This window comes from Argentina silus (genome assembly GCF_951799395.1).
Source record: "Argentina silus genome assembly, chromosome: 6".
Classification (NCBI taxonomy): domain Eukaryota; kingdom Metazoa; phylum Chordata; class Actinopteri; order Argentiniformes; family Argentinidae; genus Argentina; species Argentina silus.
The window spans coordinates 12,471,072-12,494,729 of NC_139660.1; the positions used below are offsets into that span (position 1 = coordinate 12,471,072).

The 23,658-nt window shown below is 42.3% G+C and overlaps 3 protein-coding genes across 5 annotated transcripts; all 3 read left to right on the plus strand.

Moving 5' to 3' along the window:
• Nucleotides 1-289: 289 nt before the first annotated feature.
• stil (STIL centriolar assembly protein) lies at nucleotides 290-9,241 on the plus strand (the record flags this gene model as incomplete). Its single annotated transcript, XM_083671613.1, has 16 exons — nucleotides 290-369; nucleotides 479-586; nucleotides 678-793; nucleotides 1,034-1,221; nucleotides 2,022-2,275; nucleotides 2,721-2,804; nucleotides 2,956-3,042; nucleotides 3,599-3,746; nucleotides 3,833-3,942; nucleotides 4,150-4,270; nucleotides 4,523-5,536; nucleotides 5,812-5,935; nucleotides 6,226-6,448; nucleotides 6,723-6,885; nucleotides 7,160-7,470; nucleotides 7,839-9,241. 16 exons carry the CDS (start codon nucleotides 290-292, stop codon nucleotides 8,575-8,577), a joined length of 3,870 nt encoding a protein of 1,289 aa, XP_083527739.1. The 3' UTR covers nucleotides 8,578-9,241.
• A 356-nt stretch (nucleotides 9,242-9,597) lies between these two features.
• ticam1 (TIR domain containing adaptor molecule 1) lies at nucleotides 9,598-12,827 on the plus strand. 3 transcript variants are annotated; one of them, XM_083671346.1, is made up of 2 exons: nucleotides 9,598-9,651; nucleotides 10,574-12,827. In XM_083671346.1, the coding sequence occupies exon 2, from the start codon at nucleotides 10,796-10,798 to the stop codon at nucleotides 12,173-12,175; it is 1,380 nt and encodes a 459-aa protein (XP_083527472.1). In that variant the 5' UTR covers nucleotides 9,598-9,651; nucleotides 10,574-10,795; the 3' UTR covers nucleotides 12,176-12,827. The 3 variants fall into 3 exon arrangements, with proteins under 3 accessions (XP_083527472.1, XP_083527471.1, XP_083527473.1); XM_083671345.1 differs by lacking the exon at nucleotides 9,598-9,651 and adding an exon at nucleotides 9,733-10,227; XM_083671347.1 differs by lacking the exon at nucleotides 9,598-9,651 and adding an exon at nucleotides 9,733-10,227 and having other exon boundaries at nucleotides 10,637-12,827.
• A 1,582-nt stretch (nucleotides 12,828-14,409) lies between these two features.
• On the plus strand, nucleotides 14,410-23,586 carry LOC310805951 (hippocampus abundant transcript 1 protein). Its single transcript, XM_083671846.1, has 12 exons — nucleotides 14,410-14,662; nucleotides 16,497-16,592; nucleotides 16,725-16,787; nucleotides 17,197-17,324; nucleotides 18,043-18,157; nucleotides 18,361-18,579; nucleotides 18,883-18,996; nucleotides 19,457-19,528; nucleotides 20,223-20,335; nucleotides 20,622-20,719; nucleotides 21,350-21,516; nucleotides 22,114-23,586. The coding sequence occupies exons 1-12, from the start codon at nucleotides 14,582-14,584 to the stop codon at nucleotides 22,318-22,320; spliced, it is 1,473 nt and encodes a 490-aa protein (XP_083527972.1). The 5' UTR covers nucleotides 14,410-14,581; the 3' UTR covers nucleotides 22,321-23,586.
• The last annotated feature ends 72 nt before the right edge of the window (nucleotides 23,587-23,658 follow it).

Sequence of the window (23,658 nt, forward strand, 5' to 3'; positions counted from 1 at the left end):
AGAAATGCAATGGTTACACTGTGGACTGACAAACAGGTAAGTTAGGAGTGGAGGATTTATTATGTCTACTCTTAATATAGCTAGCTCGGAGCTAGCTCTTTAAAACAAGGATCTTTAAATAGCTATATAACTAAGTTCGCGGACTGTGTGCACCTACCTAGGCTACGCATTGTACATATGTCTAAATACATTGAAACATTATCCAATAATAAACTGTCAATGATTTGTGCTAGCTATGTGTGTTGCTATGAAATCAGCACTTCAGTGGAGCGTTTTCCCGTCCGCAGAAATGAGTGTTAAAGTGAACATGAGGGGGATGCCATCTCACGTTCTGGAGAACGTTTACCAAGAGAATCTGAAAATAGAAAGGTTACTAACGTTATGTTTGCTTCCACTCTCTTCTATTATTTCCACTACATCAATTTAAGACTCCTTCCTTGTCATATGTCTGAAAGCTTATTTGAGCCTCTCATCATAGGTCTTCAGAGAATGCCCTCACTCCTCTTACCTTCCCTAAATCCAAAGCAGCCCTGTGGGACCCTACACCTAATGGGGATGTGGTTAGCCTTCATCTATCATATTACAGGTACTTTGGGTTTTCTTGTGACAGTGAACAGACGGTTGTATTATGGGCTGTATTCCATCTGGTGCCTAAAAATATGTTCTGCATTTACCAGAAATCCCAGACTGCTTCTGGCAGAGAAAGCTCTTCGCCTGGCTCACCGCCATGCTCGACAGAGTAACAAGCCCAAGTTTAGCTGTTTCTTGCTGGGGACTATTGCTGTAAACACTGGTAAGATTTCTGTAATAAAACTTGACAATCAAACAGATTTTTGTTTGTGGTCTTCTGTCAGTAGTCTGATAGAAAATAATTATTTCTGCCAAAATATCACTTCAAGCTTCTCAGCCTTACTTTTGATGATTATGATTATATCTTGCTTGTGCTTCCAACAACTCAAAAGGGTTTAACTGAAACTGCCCCATGTCTCCTTCCTTGCTTGACTCGCTTAACCCCCTTCATACACTTTCCAAGATGAAGAGGGTGTGACTTTGACTCTGGACCGATTTGACCCGGGCCGGGAACAGCCTGGTGCTGCTGGAAAGATCCCCACCGCCCTACTGCCGGGGGACATCCTGGTGCCCTGTGTGTTTGGAATCCAGAATATGGTGTCTACTGACACTGTGGTTCACTCTGCCGAGGACTTCCATATCTCTTTTAAGGTAACATGCACCAGTTATGCTCTAAATGTTGAAATTGTCGGCATTGCAACTGAATGATCCATATCACTCTAGATTTTAAATGTTCAATACATTATAAAGACTCAATCTGGCATTCATGATGTATACCCATTCTCGAAGAACAGGATTTATAAATGCCTAATGAGCTAAGTGCAATCATAATAACCCAAAATATACGGTTGCTTTACTTGATTGTTTGTAAACAATGTATTTTTAAACAAACCATATATATCTAATAGATGCATGTAAAAAAACAACAACTATGATTTCAATAGCGCAGACTGCTAGTCCTCCCATCCAGAGTTCTGTCTATGTGAGTGTGGTCACATTTCCCCAACCCCATCTCAACTTCATACCAAAACAAATGGGGGGGGGCCAGCCATTTGCCTGAAAAACTAATTGAGGATTTTCCAACTGGCACACATGCTCAACTAACTCTTACTCAAACTGCCTAACAAGGAAGCCCACCTTTCCTGTTGCCCTGGTAACAGAAGAAGCACACTGTCTCAACCTCGGCTTGTCAGTTACCGCAACCTGTCAGCAACAGGTGTTGCTGTTAACGGAACAGCTTTTCCTCTTAAGTGCTCTTAAGTTCTGCTTACTATACAAATTATCTAAAGTTTTAAAGTAAAAGGCTCATATTTTCTGTCCAGCTTCTTTTCTAATGTATTTATTAAATATTGAGGAAACAGCTGTCCCTCTTAAAACATTTTTTTTTATAATATTTTATTTTTTTTGTCACTGATGGTTAACAAACCTCCTCTTTTGCCCTCTGTGTTTAGATGCTGAAGCACTGTTGCAGCAGCCGTGAGCCATTGGTCCTAGCTAAGCTGCTCACCCTGCGAGCTCACCTGAGCTGCTCCCAGCAAGCAGACAGTCTGTGCTTCAGTCTCCGCTGGGCGGCCATCACTTCCTGCAACACACTGGAGGTTGTGCCTGTCAGGCCCATACCCATCATTCCCACCGCCCTAGCAAGGAACCTGAGCTGTCCGTCCAGTCTGGCCCAGCCACTGCATAGCGACAGCCGCAAACAAGGGTAAGACCATAGGTCAAATATGAGTGGTCATGGAAGGCTCTTCAACTGAGGCTCATTGATGATTCCTGTGAGGATGTATGGAGTTAGAAAGTGAAAAAAGTAGGCTTTTGATTCATGACATGCACAAAATAATGACCTCACAAATTTAATGAGAGGATGCTGAAAATTGATGTGTTATACTTTACCATGATGTTCCATAGTCTGAATATCATTGTTTTAGTGGAAATGTTTCTTTTTGACTCCAAGTTCCAAACTAAAAAGTCACGTAGGTTTCTCAAATGAGATAATTTGTTTTAGCAGTGAGTGGAGTGAACATTTTTCTCTAGTTGGAACCAATTTCACCTCTGCATTCTTGCACACATTTTTGTTGATTGAAGAAATTAAATTAGGGCAGAAGTCCGGATTGAAAATGAAAATGAGTGCCTGTTTTTGCTGTTTTACCCAGCTTTCTGACCATGGATCAAACCCGGAAACTGCTCCTCATACTTGAGTCTGATCCTAAGGCCTACACTCTCCCACTGGTAGGAGTGTAAGTATGCTCTCCATTTACTAATACAAAATACAATGCTGTTAATGTGACAAACAGCACGGTATTTAGTTGAGCTTTTATGGTAATGGTATCGATGGTTACATGTTAAGTTGATATTGTTGTGTGTGTGTCCCCATCCCCCTTGTGACAGGTGGCTGAGCGGTGTCACACATATTTACAACCCCCAGGTGTGGGCGTTGTGTTTGAGGTACCTGTTCAGCTCCTCCCTCCAGGACAAGTGAGTGTAGCACCCATCTGTTCAGGGATTTTGGCTTATTGTCATTTCTCTGTTTGCATATTTGTCAATGGCAAGGGTATTTAGTAAAAAACAATTATCTCAGTTTTAGCAACATATCAGAGTTTTATGTTAATGAATAATATGTGTTTTAAAAACAAGAAATGGCCATACATATACTTTGGTTAGCTAAATGCTTCTAAAACTTTAAGAAAATTGTTAATATTGTTTGTAGAGAGTCATTATGAAGTTTTACCAGTGGTGTCGCTGTTCTCATGGCTTTGAAGTTCTTACTGTCATTGTAATGTAAAGGAGTTGTTGATTTGGTCTCTCAAAATATTGTACCTCTTGACTTAAAGGCCTGTCAGGAGGTACAAGATTTTGAGGGAGCGAATTAACAACTCTATTACACAAAACTATTTTTTATCAGAATGTTATGATGCATTATATTCAGTTAGCAAAAGTGGATTGCAGGATGAGCACAATCTGTTGGGAGCAGGATCTAAACACCTGCAATCAAAAGGATAATTGGACTGACTGTGGTGTTGGTATGTTGCAGAGTGATGTCGGAGAGCGGGTGTTTCCTGGTGGTTCTCTTCGCCCTTACTCACAGGGAGCCAGAGTTCTACCAGTGCCAGCCATGCAACGGGCAGCAGGATATGATCTTCCAGCTGCTCACCAGCACAGAGTCACTCACCCTTTACAAGGTCAGTCAACTCACATGTGGATCATCTTATTGTCATTCTAGCATTGGAATCTTTGCAGTGACACATTTTGTTCCTTTTATGTACAGAATGTTGAGGTGTCAGAGGGGTGCAACCTGCAGTTTGAGCTCAGTGTGGAGAGCCAAAATTGCGAGACTGAGGTCTTCAGGGACGTGCTGTCTCGTTGCTCCTTCCTGAGGTATGTAAGCTGGTCTCTTAAGGTCATTGTTTTTCAATGCTGTATAGTGCACCATTAAGCCAAACGTAATTTATGGGAGGGTTACTCAAATATTTTATTATTGATGACTTCAAAGGAGTTAAAATGATGCAGACAACTTACAAACAGCTCTATCAGACTTTGGGGTCTCCAGTGTTGGACAGCATTCTTCTTATTTTTCTCCTTTAGTACCACAGTAGCAACAGCCTCTCCCCAAACCAAGCTGTCTATTAGTGACCATGACTCTGGGGTGGAAGACGAGGACCTGTCTCCTAGGCCGTCTCCAAACCCACACCCACTCAGCCAGGAGGTCAGTATTCCCTATCCACTCTGCCACTCTCACTCTCTTTACACATTTGCATTCTTGCGCTTTCTTTCTCTTTGTCTCCATTTAGAGGCCAAAACATGCTCCCTTTCCCCTGCACTTAATGACCTGTCCTTGCTGTGTTCACAATGTACTGTAGCTGTTGATTCTGTATCCAGAGGCATAAGACAGATGATGACAGATGAGCTTTGGATATATGGTTCTAATAAATACATATTTTTCTTCGTGCTTTTCCAGACCAAGCGGGTCCACCCTTCCGTGCCTGAACTCTCCATGGTGATGGACGGCAGCTTCCTTAGTGGAAAAAGAACGGGCTCACATTATTCTGCCCCCTCCCACCCTACTCCTCTCTCACAGCACAGAAGAAGCGAAATGCCTCCAGACCAGGGCCCCCCACTTAAGGGACCTCCTCCCATAAGAAGACCCCTGACCCCAGTAGCCCCCCTGGGCAAGGCCAGCAAAGGATCCTTCACCCCTGCACAACAACTGCCACTCTGTCCCTCCTCCAGCAGGAAATCAGGAAAGGGGACCAAGGAGGGGTGTCCAACATCATATGCATCCTCATCTTCCTCTTCATCCTCCTCTCTAAAGACTGGCTCATGCCCCAACAACTCCCACCAACAGTCCAGACAGCATTTAACCTCAGGACCCCACTCCGACAGAGTCATGTCCCCCAGAGGGCCCCATCCCCAACGCAGCCCTAGACAAAGCCCCGGACCCTCAGCCTCAGTCGCCACTCAACAGCATCGCCTAGCCCACCACAAGCACTTCCACAGCACCCCCAACCCCAACCTGAACCAAACCTGTGGCTGCAGCTCCTTCAAACCACAGGACCATACCCCCCTATACCACCCTAACCCCTGGCAGGGGGCCACAGATGCCCCTTCCACCCCTCACAGCAGCCCAGATGGACATTACTGCTCCAACTCTGTCAGTAATCCCAACCCTCGCCCGACAGAATGCTGTCTCTCCCCCTCCCACCAAACAAATCCCTATCTCAGCCCCCACACACACCACTCCCCGGCGCACACACCATTCTCCCCTGAGGGCACCCACAGCAGAGGGCACATGGAGCTGCAGTTCCCCCCTGCATGTCTGAACCAGTGTTGCCAGGCCCATGCAGGCTGCTCTGCCCAACCTGCTGCAACCCCCTCCCTCACACCCCTGGATGGCCCCATGGCCATTTTGCCTACTGATGCCTACAGAATGCTTGTAGACCAGGATCGGCAGCTCAAGTTACTGCAGGCTCAGGTCAGGGTCTATATATGGTGCTGTTTTGTTTTACTTGTTGTTATACATTGTTGTATAGAATTACACAACAAACTTTTAAAGGGTGTGTATAATTCAATACAATGTCTGATAAGCATTGGAGGGCTTGATTAGGAGGATTGTCTTATACAAACTTCCAGTCATTCAAACTGAAATGGCACCCTCTCGTGGAAAATATAGGCACTCTGGATACTTTATTAATGTATTACGTTTCGCATTTATTGATTTAATTTCTCCAATAATGCACACACTTCCAGATCCAAAAGCTACTGGAGGCTCAGGGGAAAGCAGCCAGCCCCCCTCCATCTACAGAACCAGAAGCCACCCAGACCTCTCTAGGACAACACACCAAGAGGAGTGTCAGCATCGCCGTAGGCACGGGTAGTGTACCAGTTACCAATTCTAGGCATGACCACCATCACCATGTTTTTACTTTGGTTCAGAAAACGTACAAGACTTTAACCATAAAACATATCATCATCTCACTTTTCCAGTAACTGTAAGCTTGTCATTATGATATCTATGAGGCTTGTATGCAAAAAGTAATCATATTTTGGGACCAAATCAACTGAAATATACCTGAACATTTATTTTTCAAGTAAGAACTGTGTACTGTATGTCAAAATGTCTGCCGAATGGCTAGACTGTTTATTTATGTCTACCCTTAATAGGTGCCAGTCTGTTCTGGGGCCATCCTGTTGAAACCCCTACTCGTGTGGAGCGCTCACAGCAGGACTGGCACACAGAGTCAGAGTCTGATGACAGCAGGGCCTTCTCCAGACAGAGCTCTGGCAATGCCAACCTCATCCACAAGCAAATGGACAGACTTGAAGAAGCTGGCGACAGAGAGGGACTGGTGCCAGGCACACCCTCCAATCAATCCATGGAACACAGGTATGGGTACTGTTCCTGTCCTTGAAGACTCCATCAAACTGAATTGATTCTGAAAGGCTGACTGGAGCTTCCCTCACTTTTCCAACCCAGATCCATTAGGACTGAATCCTCAACGGCAGAAAATAATCAAGCACATATTATATTTCAAATCTAGCCATAGACGTGTTACCATTGAAAGTAGTGTATGTACTGAACTCCACATGCCCATTTGTAAAATAAAAGTATTGAATGAATGTACAGAACAGACAGTAAGCCTTCTTCTGGTTTGTTGCAGGTCTCAGTCAGCTTTTGGAGGTGGTCCCTTCCGAAGCCCAGTGTTGGGGGAGAGTGCCAGCATGTGCTACCAGACCCAGTCTCCGTCCCCCCAGAGGGACAACCCCCCTAATCAGGAGACCAGAACGGTGGAGGATGACCAGAGATTTTATCAGGAGTTAATGGTAAGATACTTTTTTTAAGGATGTTAATTGTTCCTTTTTTCATCATATTAGCCAAGTCATTTTGTCAGTGTAGCAGACAGATTAACTGACTAAAGGTCAATTCTTGGCATGCCCACCAATCAGCTCATATTACTGGTGATAAACACACACAGTGATGCCGACTGTGAAGCTTTAGATTCTACTCGATTACAATCTGAGGGCTATGACTAGAACAGACAGTTAAGGCTGGTCATGTTTCTCTTGTGAGATCCTTGTGACTTTTTAAACTCCACAGGGCCAAGTGAATAGCCGTCTCCAGGTATCAGTGAATGAGGGGGGCCAGGAGGAGGAAGAACATGAGAGAAGGGCTTCTAATCCCCAAGGGAGACAGAGCTTGTCTCCTGAGGCGTCTTGCTCTCAGTCGCAACTGTCGTCCTGTAACCGAGTTCCTCTCCGCTCCAAAAAGCCGGAGCCCAGAGTGGAGCGGCCAGGGGAGGACCAGGTTTCCTGTGCCACACTACGCCAGCTGCAGAAGCTAGGAGTCAGTGTGGAGCTTGACTTAACTGACCCGAGCAGGGCCAGGCGCAACACTGTGGAGAGTACCAGGTATCAATAACCGCTTTTTGTGACCCAATGAGTGACTCTCTCTGTCCCAGTTCTGCTACTATTTGCCCTCACCTCCACTGGTGCTCTCACTGCTATCCCTTCTGTAACCATGGCCAATTAATGTCTCTCCACACAATACGAACGGTAGGCTAGCCCGCTACCTCCAAAGAGAGCTAAAGTATATCTGAGAACTGAATTATGACTCAACTACCAAGGTAATGTTCTTGGTGTCCTCAATGGTAGCTATGGCCCTGTCTGTTGCAGGTAGGTTACATTAGTTTTGTCCAGTCTTAGATCAACATCCATTTTTACCAATAACTTTGATAAAAGGCAACATGTTTGAATTGTGCATTTCCTTTTTTCCCCAGCACCCTGGCCTGCATAAACCCAGAGGCGGTCATCCTCAGACTGTCCCACCCAGAGTCAGTGGATACTAGCATGTGGGGCCCCAGCGGCAGCGCAGATCTCAGCCTGGAGGCCAACGCCATCGCCCTCAAGTACCTGAGCGACTCGCAGCTATCCAGCCTCTCAGTAGGCTGCCAACAGCCCCCCAAACCCAGGCCCAGGCCCAACCCCAGCCACACCCCGCTCCCAGGGAAGCCCTTGGTGAATAAGAGCACAGTGGGACTGAGCCTATTGTCCCCCATTAACATGTCCTTTGCCACCCGGAAGTACATGAAGAGGTATGGACTGATTGAGGAGGGGAACAGCAGCGAGGAGGAAGAGGAAAGGGTCACAGATGACAACGCTATCGACAGGGAGCAGTTTGAACTGGGATATGGCTTGCAGCAACAGGAGTCAGGTGACGGGCAGGGAGAGAGAGACCTGAAAAGTTTGGTTCTGAAAAACATCACCAATGAGCTGCCTCACTCTGGCCCCATCCTACCCCAGACACCGCATCTTGACTCTCAGAGCCAGCTACTCAGGGAATTGCGTCCAAAAATGCAGATTTTGGCCCACATCACTAAACCTAGGCTAGAGAAAGAAAATGGCACAAAGCGACGTGCGTCTTTAGGTGAAGCACAGAGGGGGGGTCCAGAATCAGAAAGATCAGTGGGAAACTTCCTGGACCTGAGCCGACTGCGACAGCTCCCGAAACTCTTTTGACAGTCGCAGGACCCAGTGCAAGGCAAATCTTGTCAGGGTGACAGATGAAACACCTCTTACTCATCAGGAGTTTGTCAATTTGAATGTTTCCCTTGCAAGATGTTTTTAAATGCTTCCATAGATTTGTTTACAGATTTTTTACAGTTTACAGTTTTTAATGTTTCATCATTTGTGTCTTTTCAGGGGTCAGTGTTTGTAATGTGAGACTGTGACCATTGAAATGCAGAGATTGTTACCAAATATTTTCAACATGATGGTGCTCTTTGTCTGAGACAAATCTTTTTGTTGTTATTGTCTTTCTTTTATCATTTTCTAGCTGCTTTGACAAAGGTGTCAAGTAAATTCCCCCTCTTACAAATGTTCTCCTCAGGTAACAACTATTTAGGTATGCTTGTTTCTCTTGGTCTTTTATAAGCCATTGTGTATCAATATAGTCTGAACAGTCTGTTTAGGCCTACAGTTTGGCTTTTATCAATAGTAACCACCAAGTGATTGTCCCCATCATTGATCGTAATGTGGTGCAATGAGATCAGATTACACAAGGAAGCAGATACTTTCTTGTCTACTGTAATCCTATGTTTTTGTCTTTGGCAGCTTTTAATGTTGTGAATATTTGACATGAAATGCCTAAGGCAGTTTCTCTTTCCTATTTAAGTTTTCTTTAATAAATAACAACCTGATTCCTGTATGCTGTCTTTGTGTTACTTCTTTGATGTATCTGCAGTATAATATAATGTATGTATAATGTCAATTACTATCTTGTGTAAGTTTTTTCTAATCTTCATTGCTGTGTAAACAGGCATGCATTTATTAAGTTATTCAAAGTAATCATATTGATGCCATTTAAAAGGGCCTAAATAAAACTGAACCGTCCCCTGGTATTGTGCCAATCTAATCACACCAGCAAATATACACGTGACCTTGACTCAACCAGTATCTTTGGCTCAGCTGTGTAACCAATACTATCCACACAAGTCAGAACTAGTCCAATACATAGCCTAACCATACACTGATTGGTGGGTTCACAGTAGATCCAGGATCAGGTACTCTGTTGCATTCTAACGTAAGGTATAGGTGAGTACACTGATTTTGTTATTACGTATATCGTACATTGGTTAAAATTACCGTACAAATACGATAATTATCGTACATCTGGCAACGCTGGTCTTCTTCCTGTTTTTCGGGAATTACGATATTTGCATATTTTCACGCGATTGGATGAGATGCGACTCTTGAGGCGGGGTTTACTTCCTAGCCTGAGAGCTAGAGAAACAGAGACTCAAGCTGCCCGCCCGGTCTTTCGTAAGTCTGCTGCTGAAATTAAGTCATTGACTTTGGTGTCACCAAGACCGGTAGTGTTCGGTTCGTATTGAGACTTTGCTGGGTCCGCACCCCAGATATAGCCCATAACTGTCGCATTTACCAGAATAGTAATAATTCTCAGGTAGAATGCTCGTGTGAAACATTCAACTTTGGTTCGAAATATCTCAACTTTACACAGAGAGGAGTTATGAAACAATTCGTGAGTTTCTGAAGTAGTGCAAGCTGTAATGTTCGCTTTTAGCTATATTATATAGTATTAGCTTCTACACTTCCGGAGTTGTGGGCGAGCTGCTGTTCACCTGTTCCAACACACGTCATAATGTACAGGTATACTATTTTCTGTGTTGGAAGCACCGAGTACGTCTGTTTGTGCCTTGTAATTTAACAGAACTACGTAGGCTATGAACCACTGATAGCCTAGCCCTTGCATTAGTCTATCAAAGTCAAAGCTCAAAATCTCTTGTCTTGCCGACAAAACAGACAAACATAGACAAACAAAACAACTAAAATAGCAATTCTAACTTTATTCAATTAAATGTGAAGGCTGTGTTATCATGTTTACCTCACAACAACAAAAACTCTGGCCAAATGTTGGATTTTGAAATTAACATTTTACAGTTTGAATGTTGCAATTTTTTTACATGTTGCTAACGTGTGCTCCGTTTTCTTTCAGTACACCTATTGTAAGAAGCAAAGACAATGCACTTCATAAAATGATGCACAAGTTTGTTTTCAGGAGTCTACAGTGGACACCTTAGCAGACCTGGCAAGGATTTTCAAGGTGTTGGCTGAGGAGAGGTTGTGTGAGACATTTCTGAGGAATTTGGCATACAAGGCAGCCCTAGGTGCATGCAAGTCGAAAACCAGTTGTGAGGAGTGTCTAGAGTACACAAACATGGATAGACTTCGAGAAGAAGCAAAGCTTGTCTGTGGGCCTCAGATTGAGGAAGGGGCTAAGGGGACTTTTTCCCCCAACTACTTCCCTCCACTGGACGAACTGGGCACAGACTTGCCATTGTCAGGTTCTCTGAATCAGACTGGAAGTAATCACAGTCTGCCCTCCTCCCTACGGGCCGACTCTTCCCTTTGCTCCTACCCAACTCATTTGGAGATCAGTACATCCGAAACAGCTATCTTAGAAGGAAGCAGAATGATTCCCATGCCTCCTCCAACAAACTCTGAGCGGCTGCAATCAGCTAATGCCCATTGCATTATGAGTACAGACAAATCTCAGAAGACGCAACCCAGACAAAAGGAATGCCAGCCTGTTAAAGGGGAAACAAACCGAGACACATGTCTTTCAACCTCAGTTGAAAAGTTTGATAACCCTATGAGTCCTAGCACACAACCCAAAACATGTCAGAAAAATTACTTTGAGACACCCACAAAGACCACTACTTCTCATCCGACAACAGTCAAGAACAGTATGCTTGAAGTTCATCCCGAACCAGTGTTCGCCAGTGCTCCAATGAAAACCTCATTTCAACCGGCCAAATTGCCAAAACCAACACAGGAACCAAGTATGGTGGAGGCAGATTTTTTCTCATTTGTCATCTTGCATGCACCGGAAGACATGGATATGGCCGATAGACTAAAAGAGAAATTAGAAGCTATAGATGTTGGTGTAGGGGCAACATTTACTGAGGACTTTGCAGTCCCCGGCAGGAACACACTCATGTGTGTAGAGGATGCCATCAACAATTCAGCCTTCACAATCCTGCTGCTAACCTGCAACTTCAACACCCGTATGCTCGAGATGAAAACCAATTCAGCACTTATAAACTCCATTGAACTACGGCACAAGTACAACACTGTTATCCCCCTGCTGCCACAGGAAAACTGTATGCCCCGTGAGAGAATGCCCAAAGTTCTCAGGACATTGGTTCCTTTAGAGGAGAATAAGGCTTTTGAGAGAAGGGCAAAAAAAGCCATAGCTAAAACAAGTATTGAAAAACAGAGGCAGGTGTGGGTGAAGGAGCAGAGAGTGAGAGAGGAAGTGAAGAGACAGGAGGAACAACGTCTCATGAACAAGCTTGACATGGATTTGACATTGATTCGTAGAAGAAAGCAGGCGGAAATGTTAGAGCTGGAAAGAGAGCGACTCAACACTCTACCCATGACGGCTCCATGTTTGGAAGATCAGGCTTCGTGGTGCCACCCACAACCAAGCATCCATATTGAGAATGCTCAATATATTATCATTGGAAATAACTCTGCAATGTCTGTAAGTGGGGACAGGCTTGGGGACAAAGATGTGTATGATGAAGAAAAGTGAGAGACAAGAAGATTAGATGTAGTGTGTTTTAAAAGTAGTTTCTCCTTTATTGTCTAGACATCGAGGTGTGTCTTTGTCTTCCATTCATGAGTTTAGGAGATTTCTACTGTGTATAAGAGTACTTCTTTTACTATTGATTTTATCATGCAATGGATCTAGTTGCTCTCATTTGATTTGATTTTGAACTGCAATGCTATCGACCATATACTGTACAAGGGTGAGTTTTGTAAACAATTGTGAACTTATGTCACTCGTATGGGAGGCTGATTTGGACCTTTTTGTAGGATCTTTTCTCATCTTTTTTACTACAGAATGTATTGTTTTCACATAGTATACACTCGTATGGTGCTGCTGCTGAATGAGGTTAAACAGTGGCGAAGAGCCCCTTTAAGCACAGCAGACCTTGATAAAATTGGTATTTGATTACATCCAATGACAATTCTTTTGAAAGACACTATTTGCAAATATAGGTACTTAAGTACTGTAAATAGGAAATGATAATAATATACCTTTCATCTTCTCTATGTTGGTTTGTCTGTCCTTACTGTGATTTTCATCATGTTGTTTTCATCAGGAATAAAAAAAGGAAACGGAATAAAATGCCATTTAACACACACACACACACACACACACACAAATAAAGTCAGCTTTGCTCCACAAACAATTAAGTAATATTTACCAGCAGTTTGAAACAATTCTGTTACAGTGCAAGTTGCACAACCGCTCATGCCTCTGGATTGGCAGTTCACACAGATCACTGTGTCATCATGGGTATACTGTATCTGCCCAGGAAGTGGTCAGGTATGGGTGGTGTGTGTTAATCAGCCAGGACCAAATTGCAGTTCTCCCTGATCTCATCAGTGGCCAGGTGCACCAGCCGGGTCACCTTGGCAGCCTACTTCAGTTCATCAAGTTTATTGACCTCTGAAGTGACAAAATCATCAGCCCCCTCTGTCTTCTCTTCCACCTGTTCCTCCACTCTCCCTCCTGCTCAACCTCCTACTCTTTCTTCTCTCCCCCTCAATCTCTCCTTGCTTCTCCACTTCCTGTTTCTCCTCCACTTCACTTGACCTCCTCCACTCTTTCTCCTCCTCTTCTACTTCACTCTTGTCCATTTCCTTTTCTACCTCTACCACCTTCTTCGCTTTCAGTAAGGGCTACATTTATAGCACACTAAGGGTTCCCCAACTTTTTGGGCTCACAAACCCAAATGTTCATTAATATTTCCTGCGATCCATACAACTTGATTGTAGGCCATGCCAAATAACGATGTGTGTATTCTTATCGCCTATAAGATGCTCTAATTGGTTGTATTTGAACTACAAAACATATAATATAGGCTACAGGTGAATTTAGCAGACCTGTATTCAATTTTATCAAATCATAGAGTTCAGTTAGATTTTCTATGGGGACCCCATTTTCAATCAGGAGGCCTAACATGGGGTCCTTGTCCCAAGTTTGGGAACTGCTGTTGTAACGATATTGGCATGGAAAAATGTGTACAGATTTGACAATAATGGATCTTACACTCACGGAGCACTTTATTAGGAACACTATACTAATACTGGGTAGGGCCTCCCTTTGCTCTCAAAACAGCCTCAATTCTTCGTGGCATTGATTCCACAAGATGTTGGAAACATTCCTTTGAGATTCTGGTCCATGATGACATGATTGCATCACACAATTCCTGCAGATTTTTCAGGTGCACTTTCAAGCTGTGAATCTCCCGTTCTACCACATCCCAAAGGTGTTCTATTGGATTCAGATCCGGTGACTGGGAAGGCCACTGAAGAACACTGAACTCATTGTCATGTTCATGAAACGAGTTTGAGACGACTTTTGCTTTGTGACATGGTGCATTATCATGCTGGAAGTAGCCATTAGAAGATGGGTAAATTGTGGCCATAAAGGGATGCACATGGTCAGCAACAATACTCAAATAGGTTGTGGCATTCAAGCGATGATTGATTGGTATTAACGGGCCCAAAGTGTGCCAAAAAACATTCCCCACACCATTACACCACCTCCACCATGAGAAGGTGTACAGGTGTTCCTAATAAAGCGCACGGTGAGTGTACATTACATTTCTAGACTCTGTATGGGGACTTTTCTTCCGGAACCAGGCGTGGTTTAAAAATGCGTAATCCCTGCCTCGGTCATACTCTGCCTCGGTTCGTGATTGAGTAAAACGCGTTATGTGGCGTCATTACGTTTCTACAATGTTGTTGCAAAGATGGAGGTGTTTGACTGAATGGACTCTCATAGTCCTTAGCTAGCCCCTTGTAGATCTTAGTTGGAATCATTCTCACTCAGTCAAGTTGCTTCCGGTTTCAATTCCCTTCTGAGTCTGATTTTATTATTCAGTAGCAAATAGATTCTTATCAAACGAAGGACTAGGATGGTAATATGACACAGACCAAAAAGAAGAAACGAGCGAATCGCAGTCTCCTGCTGGCGAAAAAAATAATCATCAAGGATGGTGGAACGGTGAGTAGCTAGCTCTAGCTATCGTCGATGGAGTTGTGAAAACGGCTAGCTAGCTAGGTAGCTAGCAACATCAACCTGCCAGTCATCTCAATAATAACAGCACTTTACAAATACCCATCCATATGTGTCACTAACGTTAGTGTGTTCGCTAGCTAATGTTAACACGACACCACGTCCATATATTATGTCTTTCCACACACAGCTGTTGCTAAATTAGCTACCTAGCTAAGTAAGTTACTAGCTATGATGCACTTCCTCAGCCAGGTACTCCCTACCGGAGCGGAGGTAGGGCGCTGCTAGCCCGGCTGTATTCAAAGAGAGTGATCCTCCCATGTCATATAAGAGTACTTTAGATCTATGGACGTGACCCCCCATGTTGCTGATACTGGGCGCTAGCCTGGTGAATGGGTGTTGTTTGCGGGGCTAGTAGTATTTAATGAAGCTAACCAGTTGATTATTGGCCAATCTGACATCGAGCAGTTACATGGTAGATGTTTAGACAGTAGACATACTACAGATTGTACAACTGTGTTGTTTTGGCTACTAGCGAATACCACACAGAGATAGAAGGAGCTAAAACTAAAAGCTTAAAACATAGCTAGCAAAATCATCTCTACAGACGTTTGTACATATGACATGATGATATATTTAGCCGGATAGCATCCTCCTCTGGAGTCCTATGCTATGAGTTGGAGACTTTTATGTATCGAAATAAAATTGTCCCGGCCAAAACACAGGTTGTGATAACATCCTTTTTTCACTGACGCTGATGGTTCGTCGTGTCGTTGTCGGGCATCAAGCTATCCAAACGTGCCTTCCAAAAAAAGAAACTAACCCTAACCCAACTACTCGAGGTGTTTACTACGAAGCGAGTTATGGGAGTTAGCGAGCTAACTTTAGCTGCAACTCGAGTCGGGATTTGGTCAAAGTTAGCTCGCTAACTCCCTTTACTGTGCAAGAGAAATTTGGCACGCTTGATGCCCGTCAAAGGCGAACCATCAGTCAGTGAGCAGGATTTTTATTACAAACTGTGTCTTGGCGGGATGATTTTTATTTTGATACATGGCAACGTCTCTAACCCCCTGTCCATAGGACTACAGCATAGAGGACGATGGTATACGATCTAGCCATGGACAAGGCATATAGCTAGTTAACTTAGCTGGTGTTAACAGCGAGCTATCAAGCTACCTTTTGGTAGGGCAATTGCATATGAGTTGCTAGCTAGTTGTGTGCCTTTAGACTGTTAATTTCAAACTGTAAGTTTGTCAGACGTTTTTGGTCACGTGTTTGGTCAGATCCATCCATTGGCCTCAGCCTTACAGGAATAGAACAATAAGCACTGCATAACATTAGGAAATTGTGTGATCTATTCCATATATTTGGGATTGGTGCGATAAAGCTGCACTCACTCTACAGCTGGCGTCGAACGTTGACTTAACTTGAAAGTAGACCTTCTTGGGGTCTCTAGGGGAAAACAGCTTGGAGTGAACAGCCTGTATGACAAACAAATCATATGGTCAGGTGGCTGGATTTAATTGCTTAGCTAAAACACTCATCTCACACTGACTGCTTTATCTGTGTACAGTAACCAAGGCCTATTCCAAAGTGACTGTCAGGGGCTCTAATTTCATCACAGTTTTGTCAATCGTCTTCTTCACAGTCACCATTGACAGTGTTGTTCAAAAACATAAAAGTTAACGTGTGTATATCCTGTATTGGCTGCTGACATGATTGTATCTTGAGAGCTCACTGTCAGCGACCCTGCTCTAGAAATATTACCAGGTCAGGGGCCAAACAGCTTGTTGTATTGTACTTACATTGATATCCTCACCAGGCACAAGGCTTCGGCGCTCCCAGTGTGTACCATGCTGTAATAGTCATCTTTTTGGAATTTTTTGCCTGGGGCCTCCTTACAGCACCCACGTTGGTGGTAAGTTGCAAGCTTTGTTTCTTCCATTTCATACCATTGACATTTATGAGCTGAATAGCTGAATAATAACTGTTGAAGAGCTTCTACATTGCAAAGCTATGTCTTCATCTAACCCCTCCCCTTTCTGTTAAGGTCTTACATGAGACGTTCCCGAAGCATACATTTCTAATGAATGGCTTGATTCAAGGGGTAAAGGTAAGGTGTTTTAGTGTTGTATTGTACCTTTACACACACACAGTTTTGGAGCAGGTGTACAAAACGTCACAGCAGGAAATATTTCCCCTGATGTATTCCCACCTGTTAACTTCATGACATGGGCTAGGACAGGCAACAATTGTGTTTACACTTAGAGTTGGTTTTGTTGGGCAGTAAAGACCAGCCTTTTGCTAGCTGAACAGATTTCCATCACTGCATCACTACCCCTCCTGTGTCAATGCAAACAGGTTGATGTACACAGAAAATTATCAACTGGCCGTAGAAGGAAATATTACTACTTTGCTGGTCCAAGTTAACAAAGCTTGCATTTGACAAAAATGTTGCCTGGCAACTAGATTAAACTTGAGACCTTAAACTTGTTATAAATTTATTTTTTATTGAATTACAGGGTCTGCTGTCTTTCCTGAGTGCTCCATTGATTGGTGCCCTGTCTGATGTGTGGGGCCGAAAGTCCTTTCTCCTTCTCACAGTTTTCTTCACCTGTGCTCCTATCCCACTGATGAAGATAAGCCCCTGGTATTTTGGTTCCCTACCAGAAATTATAACAGTGTCTGAGGTTGTATGTAAGGCCTAAATTATACACAACATAAGTATGCAAAAGCCATACAGGGATCCATACTGCATAGTTGCCATGTTTTTTGTGTGTTTAAAAAAAAAAATATATATATTATACAGTGCCAGTCAAAAGTTTGGACACACCTTCTCATTCAATGGTTTTTCTTTATTTTTATTATTTTCTACATTGTAGATTAATATTGAAGACATCAAAACTAATGAAAGAACACATATGGAGTGTGCAAAGCTGTCATCAAAGCAAAAGGTGGCTACTGTGAAGAATCTAAAATATAAAACATATTCTGGTTTGTTTAACACTTTTTTGTTTACTACATAATTCCATATGTGTTCCTTCATAGTTTTAATGTCTTCAATATTAATCTACAATGTAGAAAATAATAAAAATAAAGAAAAGCCATTGAATGAGAAAGTGTGTCCAAACTTTTGACTGGTACTATATATGATGTTTTTTGTTATTTCTGTATATAACCCCCCAAACATTTTTTCGATGTCAGTTATGAGTTAGGCTCATGTAGAATTTAGTCTTAGCTAGGCTCATAGTATCAGTGTAAAATAATGCAGTGTAAATTCTAACGACCGATGAATAAACCAAACTGAAATTATCCCACTACTACATAGTGTTGACCTTACTGAGTGCCATATTCTACCTCTGTTTCAGGTGGTACTTCGCAGTTATCTCAGTGTCTGGTGTGTTTGCTGTAACATTCTCCGTGGTCTTTGCCTATGTGGCTGACATCACACAGGAGCATGAGCGCAGCATGGCCTACGGACTGGTGTGTACCATATAGTAGTACTTGTAATGTTGATCTAATTATTTGTATGTTAGATTGTGTTTATTGGTGAAATGTGATCTCAGCATGAATATGTATCCATGAACATTACATAATTACACAGAAAACTATGCAGTACAACTACAGTTGTAACTGGAGCGTGGAAGTAGTGAAGCTCAGCAGTGAACCTCCGCTCTTGTTTGCAGGTGTCGGCCACCTTTGCTGCTAGCCTGGTGACGAGCCCGGCCATCGGGGCCTACCTGGGGCGTGTGTATGGGGACGGCCTTGTGGTGGTGTTGGCCTCTGCCATCGCTATGCTGGACATCTGCTTCATCCTGGTGTGCGTGCCTGAGTCTCTGCCTGAGAAGATGAGGCCGGCATCCTGGGGAGCACCCATCTCCTGGGAACAGGCCGACCCTTTTGCTGTGAGTACAACATTCTCCCAATGTCATATGTTATAGCATTGAGTTATTGGCCACTCAAATTATGATGAATATGTGTAAAGTATTTGGTTTTACATGACAAAGGTGATGGCAATAACTAATACCCCCTGAAAAATGTCACTTTTCATTTTAGTTGACAAATACGTGACAAGACGAGAATTTTTATATCATCAATATGCCCCTAAAGAAATCGCACAATATCACAATATAAAAAAGTAATAAATATGAAAAAAGTTGACTTTTCCTACACCTATCACTCCAAACCTCCCTTCTTACTCTTTTCAGGCCCTTCGGAAGGTGGGCCAGGATTCCACAGTGCTGCTCATCTGTATAACGGTGTTCCTCTCCTACCTGCCTGAGGCTGGCCAGTACTCCAGCTTCTTCCTCTACCTACGACAGGTCAGTCTGAGGCTGTTAAACACTGGGAATCATTTAAAAGTAGCACTTTGTAACCTTGTTAAGAAAAGTGTTATACAAATAAAGGTATTATTATTTAACCTAAAACAGTAAAGAAAAGGGTGCCCTCATAAGTATTTGGACTGTTAACTTAAAATTAGAAGTCTTATCTGTACTCAGAAATGTGGATTTGAGATCAAATGATGAATATGAGGCAAAATTACAGAATGCTACAGAATTGTATTTGAGGATATTTTCATTTGATCTGTTTTACCATTTAGAAATAAAGCACTGCTTAGCTTAGCCTAAGTGGCCAGCCAGCAGGGATGCAGGCTTGTCTGAGAAGCTAAACAGGGCCTTGGTCAATCCACAACTTTGTGTGCTGTTAAGTGTATAGAAAATGTCACCTGTTGTCTCACAGACCCTATAATCACATTAACTTTGTTTGTGTCTTTTTTTTCAGATTATGGGATTTTCACCTGAAAGTGTTGCAGCTTTCATAGCTGTTCTAGGATTGCTTTCAATTGTTGCACAGGTTAGTCAATTTTAGACATTTAAAATACATGTAAACACACTTCAATCTGGTCAAATAATATGAGAGGATTATTTTGAATAGAATGTTATTTTGAATATTCTGATTCATATGGAGAGTAAGGTCCATAATTAGTTTTGAAACCGGGTCCACACAAGGTGCTTAAAGTACTTGAATTTGAAGCACAGAAATTTGAATTCAATACCTTGATTTCAATACCTTGGAAATCATACATTTTCTCAATTTGGTCCTTGAAAAGTTAGTATCAATATAAGTATAAATGATTATAGCCGATTTTAGTTAAATTCCCCTGTTCCAATATAATTATCCCGGGGTATAATTTCAGATCAGTTTTTGTGAGTGACGGCTCCGCTGTCCTGTTGAACATCTCTCATTGCAGTCGATGAACCACGACACATTCTCTGCACTACAAATGTTCTCAGTTCTGCTTTGCACCAAAAGCTCTACCATACATTCAAGGCATGATGTGTAAGCTTACAGAGCACAACATATTTTGAGGCGAATATAGAGACAAACAATTGGCATCAAACTATCCTAACTAGCGTAAAGCATTGTGACATAAATCGCCATAAACAATACATACAATGTCAAACTCTATGCCATATGACAACCTTGTGTGAGCATTTGTGAATATTCAAATCAATATCTTTACACATGATTTTGTTTCCTTTGCCAGACTGTAGTATTGAGTTTACTCATGCGATCCATCGGGAACAAGAACACCATCTTGCTCGGCCTTGGATTTCAGATTCTGCAGCTTGCCTGGTATGGGTTTGGCTCAGAGCCATGGTAAGTGCCACAGCTTGTTGGACTTTATCTTTACATTTATCTTGAATTCATTCATTAACACCCGTCACGACTCAATCTAGGGCTGCAACTATCAAATATTTTCATGGAGAATTATTTAAAATACTTCTTTGATATATTGATTACCATAAAATCATAATTATACCATAAAATGTATCATGTAGTGAACATTTTGACATATTTGAGACCTTGAATAATTGTTGCAGCAGTAATTGAACAAATGTAAAGGTACTCTGTGACATTAATTAATCTGCTCCACTCTCTGTAGGATGATGTGGGCAGCAGGGGCTGTAGCAGCCATGTCAAGCATCACTTTCCCAGCGGTCAGTGCTTTGGTTTCCCGCACCGCTGAACCAGACCAGCAAGGTGAAAAATTGTCTTTTGATGAGTATTTCATGCTCAAAGTGAAAACAAACATGAAGCTTGCATATACAGTAATTTTGCAGTAGCCTCTCAGAACATCTGCTCACAGATGCTGCAAAATCCACACATCAAAAAAGTACAATTTGGATTTTCATTTTCATTTTCTAGTCTTGTAGAAATTATAGAAATATATGTAATATATCTTCCGTCTGAACTTAAGTTCAATGGGTCCCATGAAGACAATACAAATATGCTGAAATTAGTGGGGAAACCCTCCCGAAATGTTTTTGGGAAGGATAGGGTTAAGGAGGTTCCTCAGCCGCCCATCTCAAAACAAAGCAGTTCACTGCAAACATCGTTATTTTCGACTAGATACAATATAGTTGATAAACAAAAAGTTAAATAGTGTTTTTTATTCAGCACACCCAGATTGTGAACAGTTCTTGTTGGAACTGTATTTAGTTGGCTATTATCTTTGCTATGTTTCACTCTTGGCCAGGTCATTATTGCAATGAGAATTTGTTGTCAGTTAACTTACCTTGGTCTTATTCAGGAAAGTTGTAGGGCGGTATGCCTGCTGGTGATGAAGGTTAAATGGTCTAATTAAAACATGTATGTTGGCCTACTCCACAGGGGTGGGCCAGGGCATGATCACTGGGATCCGGGGGCTGTGTAACGGCCTGGGCCCAGCGTTGTACGGCTTCATCTTCTACATCTTCCATGTGGAACTGGATGAGGCTCCTGACAGCAACCTGGACACTGCAGTCCATTCTCCGCCTCACCTTCAATTCCATGATCAGGTCAGACACAAGCTCTAACTCTTCTCCAACACTATCCCAATTGTAACTTTTCCTTCTCATAATACATTTCTTGCCAAATGCAATCTAGCCATTCATTCTTTACCACTAACTTTGAAAAAAATGTACTGTGTTCAATTGGCACAAAACGGGTAAAGGTATTGAAAGATTTTGTCCCATTTTGTGAACACAACCCAGGTCTGCCCCCCCTCCTCAGTCCTTCCTTCTCACTATCCCATCTTCTAAACTACCAGCCAAATGAACTATTAATTCATTGTAGAGAGGTTTTGTTTGGTAGACAACAGAAAAACGTTTTCTGTGGGTTATGACTGGCTAACTAGCATTAGATAGAAGGTAGCCTTGTGTGTAGGCTCGAAGTGAACAAATACATTAAAGAAAATCATAGGAAAAGTAGGTACGTGTTTTTAGATCTTAAACTATATTTGAGTAAAGTACTTTAAATGACAGGTTACCAAGTCTTAACATGGTGATTTAATGAAAAACTGTCAAGTGTAACCAATCTAATTAGTCAACATTTCCCCTAATCTAGCAACTTCATGAATAGAAAAGGGTTTACAAACTTTATTTCCTCTCCTCCAGGGTGCCATCATTCCTGGTCCACCCTTCCTGTTTGGAGCATGCTCTGTGCTGCTTGCACTCCTAGTGGCACTTTTCATCCCAGAGCACCCCCATCTGGGCCCCCGCCCCGGCAGCTGGAAGAAGCACAGCTCGCCCCATGGTCACCCTAACAGCCTGCAACCTCCTGGGGAGGCCAAAGAGCCCTTACTGCAGGACACAAACGTGTGAAAGAACCCCAACTACAGGACAGGGACCTGGTTACTTTTAAGAGTTACTTATGTGGGTATAGTAGACTGTAGAGGACAACAATCATAGAGCTATGTTAAGAGTACCACTTTTTAATATAAATGTTTATGAGAAAGCTCTGTCCAAAGGCACTATTTGCAATGGCTCATATTTATTGATTTTACTCTTATTTTTTTGGGCCCTTTTTAACATTTTTTTTTCTCCACTGTTGCTTTAATGATATTGGACAGAGGCTTAGCTCACTCAGGGACATACACCTGGTAGGACTGGGGTGTTTCTGAACACAGTGTGTTCCACAATCAGAAGAGGGAGTTTCTGCACAACAAAAGCAAATGGAAATAAAAAAGCTTCAGAAGACTGGTTAGTCCTATAGGATCAGGCCTTCAGCTTTTCCAGAACTGTTTGAAACAAGGACGCTGGAGGGCCAAGATCGGAAATCAAGTTGATATTCTCCCAGATTTCTGCATTAAAAGCCTTAATTAACATCCCTATCATGGAATGTGAAAACAACGGACTATTACAACAGAATTTTGAAGCACCTTTTTTTGACGCTCATATCAAACTGCTGCCTATTCCTACCACTTCAGAATGACTGGTGCCTTCCCTTTTGCTTTGAATATGCTGTTGAAGGAGCGGTCAATTAGGAGGATACTTGTTGATGGGACCACGAAATCTTGCATCAGCCCCTTCTTATTAACGTAACAGAATGTGTGACAGATTGGCTTGAATATTTGTTTTTTTGCTCTTATTTGTACATGTATGCGGCCAAGTTCCTGACAAGTGCAGATCTTGTAGTCACAGAAAATGGTAATACATAAAGGTTTTTGCCTTTCAGAATATCACATTTACACGAAGGACCTCCAATGTCAGCCAACAAGTTACAGAATTCGTAGATCCATCTCCAGTGGCCTTCTACAAACATTTTCATTTGTTGAGGAAAAAAAATGGTTTTGTTTTGACTTGCTAATTGACCAAATACCTAAAAGAAAGTACATATTTAATCATGACAGATGTGAATTTCTGAAACATTAGTTGTGTGCTCTAGTTATTTATGAATTGGTGTTATGTTGCTAAACATTGCCATCTCTTGAAATAGCATGCTGTTTTTTTTCTTCTTTCATTTCAATGTTTTATGTTTTGCTGCCTTTTATCTTCAACATGAACATTACATTGTTGACTGAACTTGTAAATATACCTTATGAATACAACAATGCATTTCAATAAAGTGGAATATTTTGATGTATAGTTGATTAATGGTTGGATAACCTGTGTTGTTGTTGGGAATTAGAAATGTTGATGCATTTGAACCTGAGATACTAT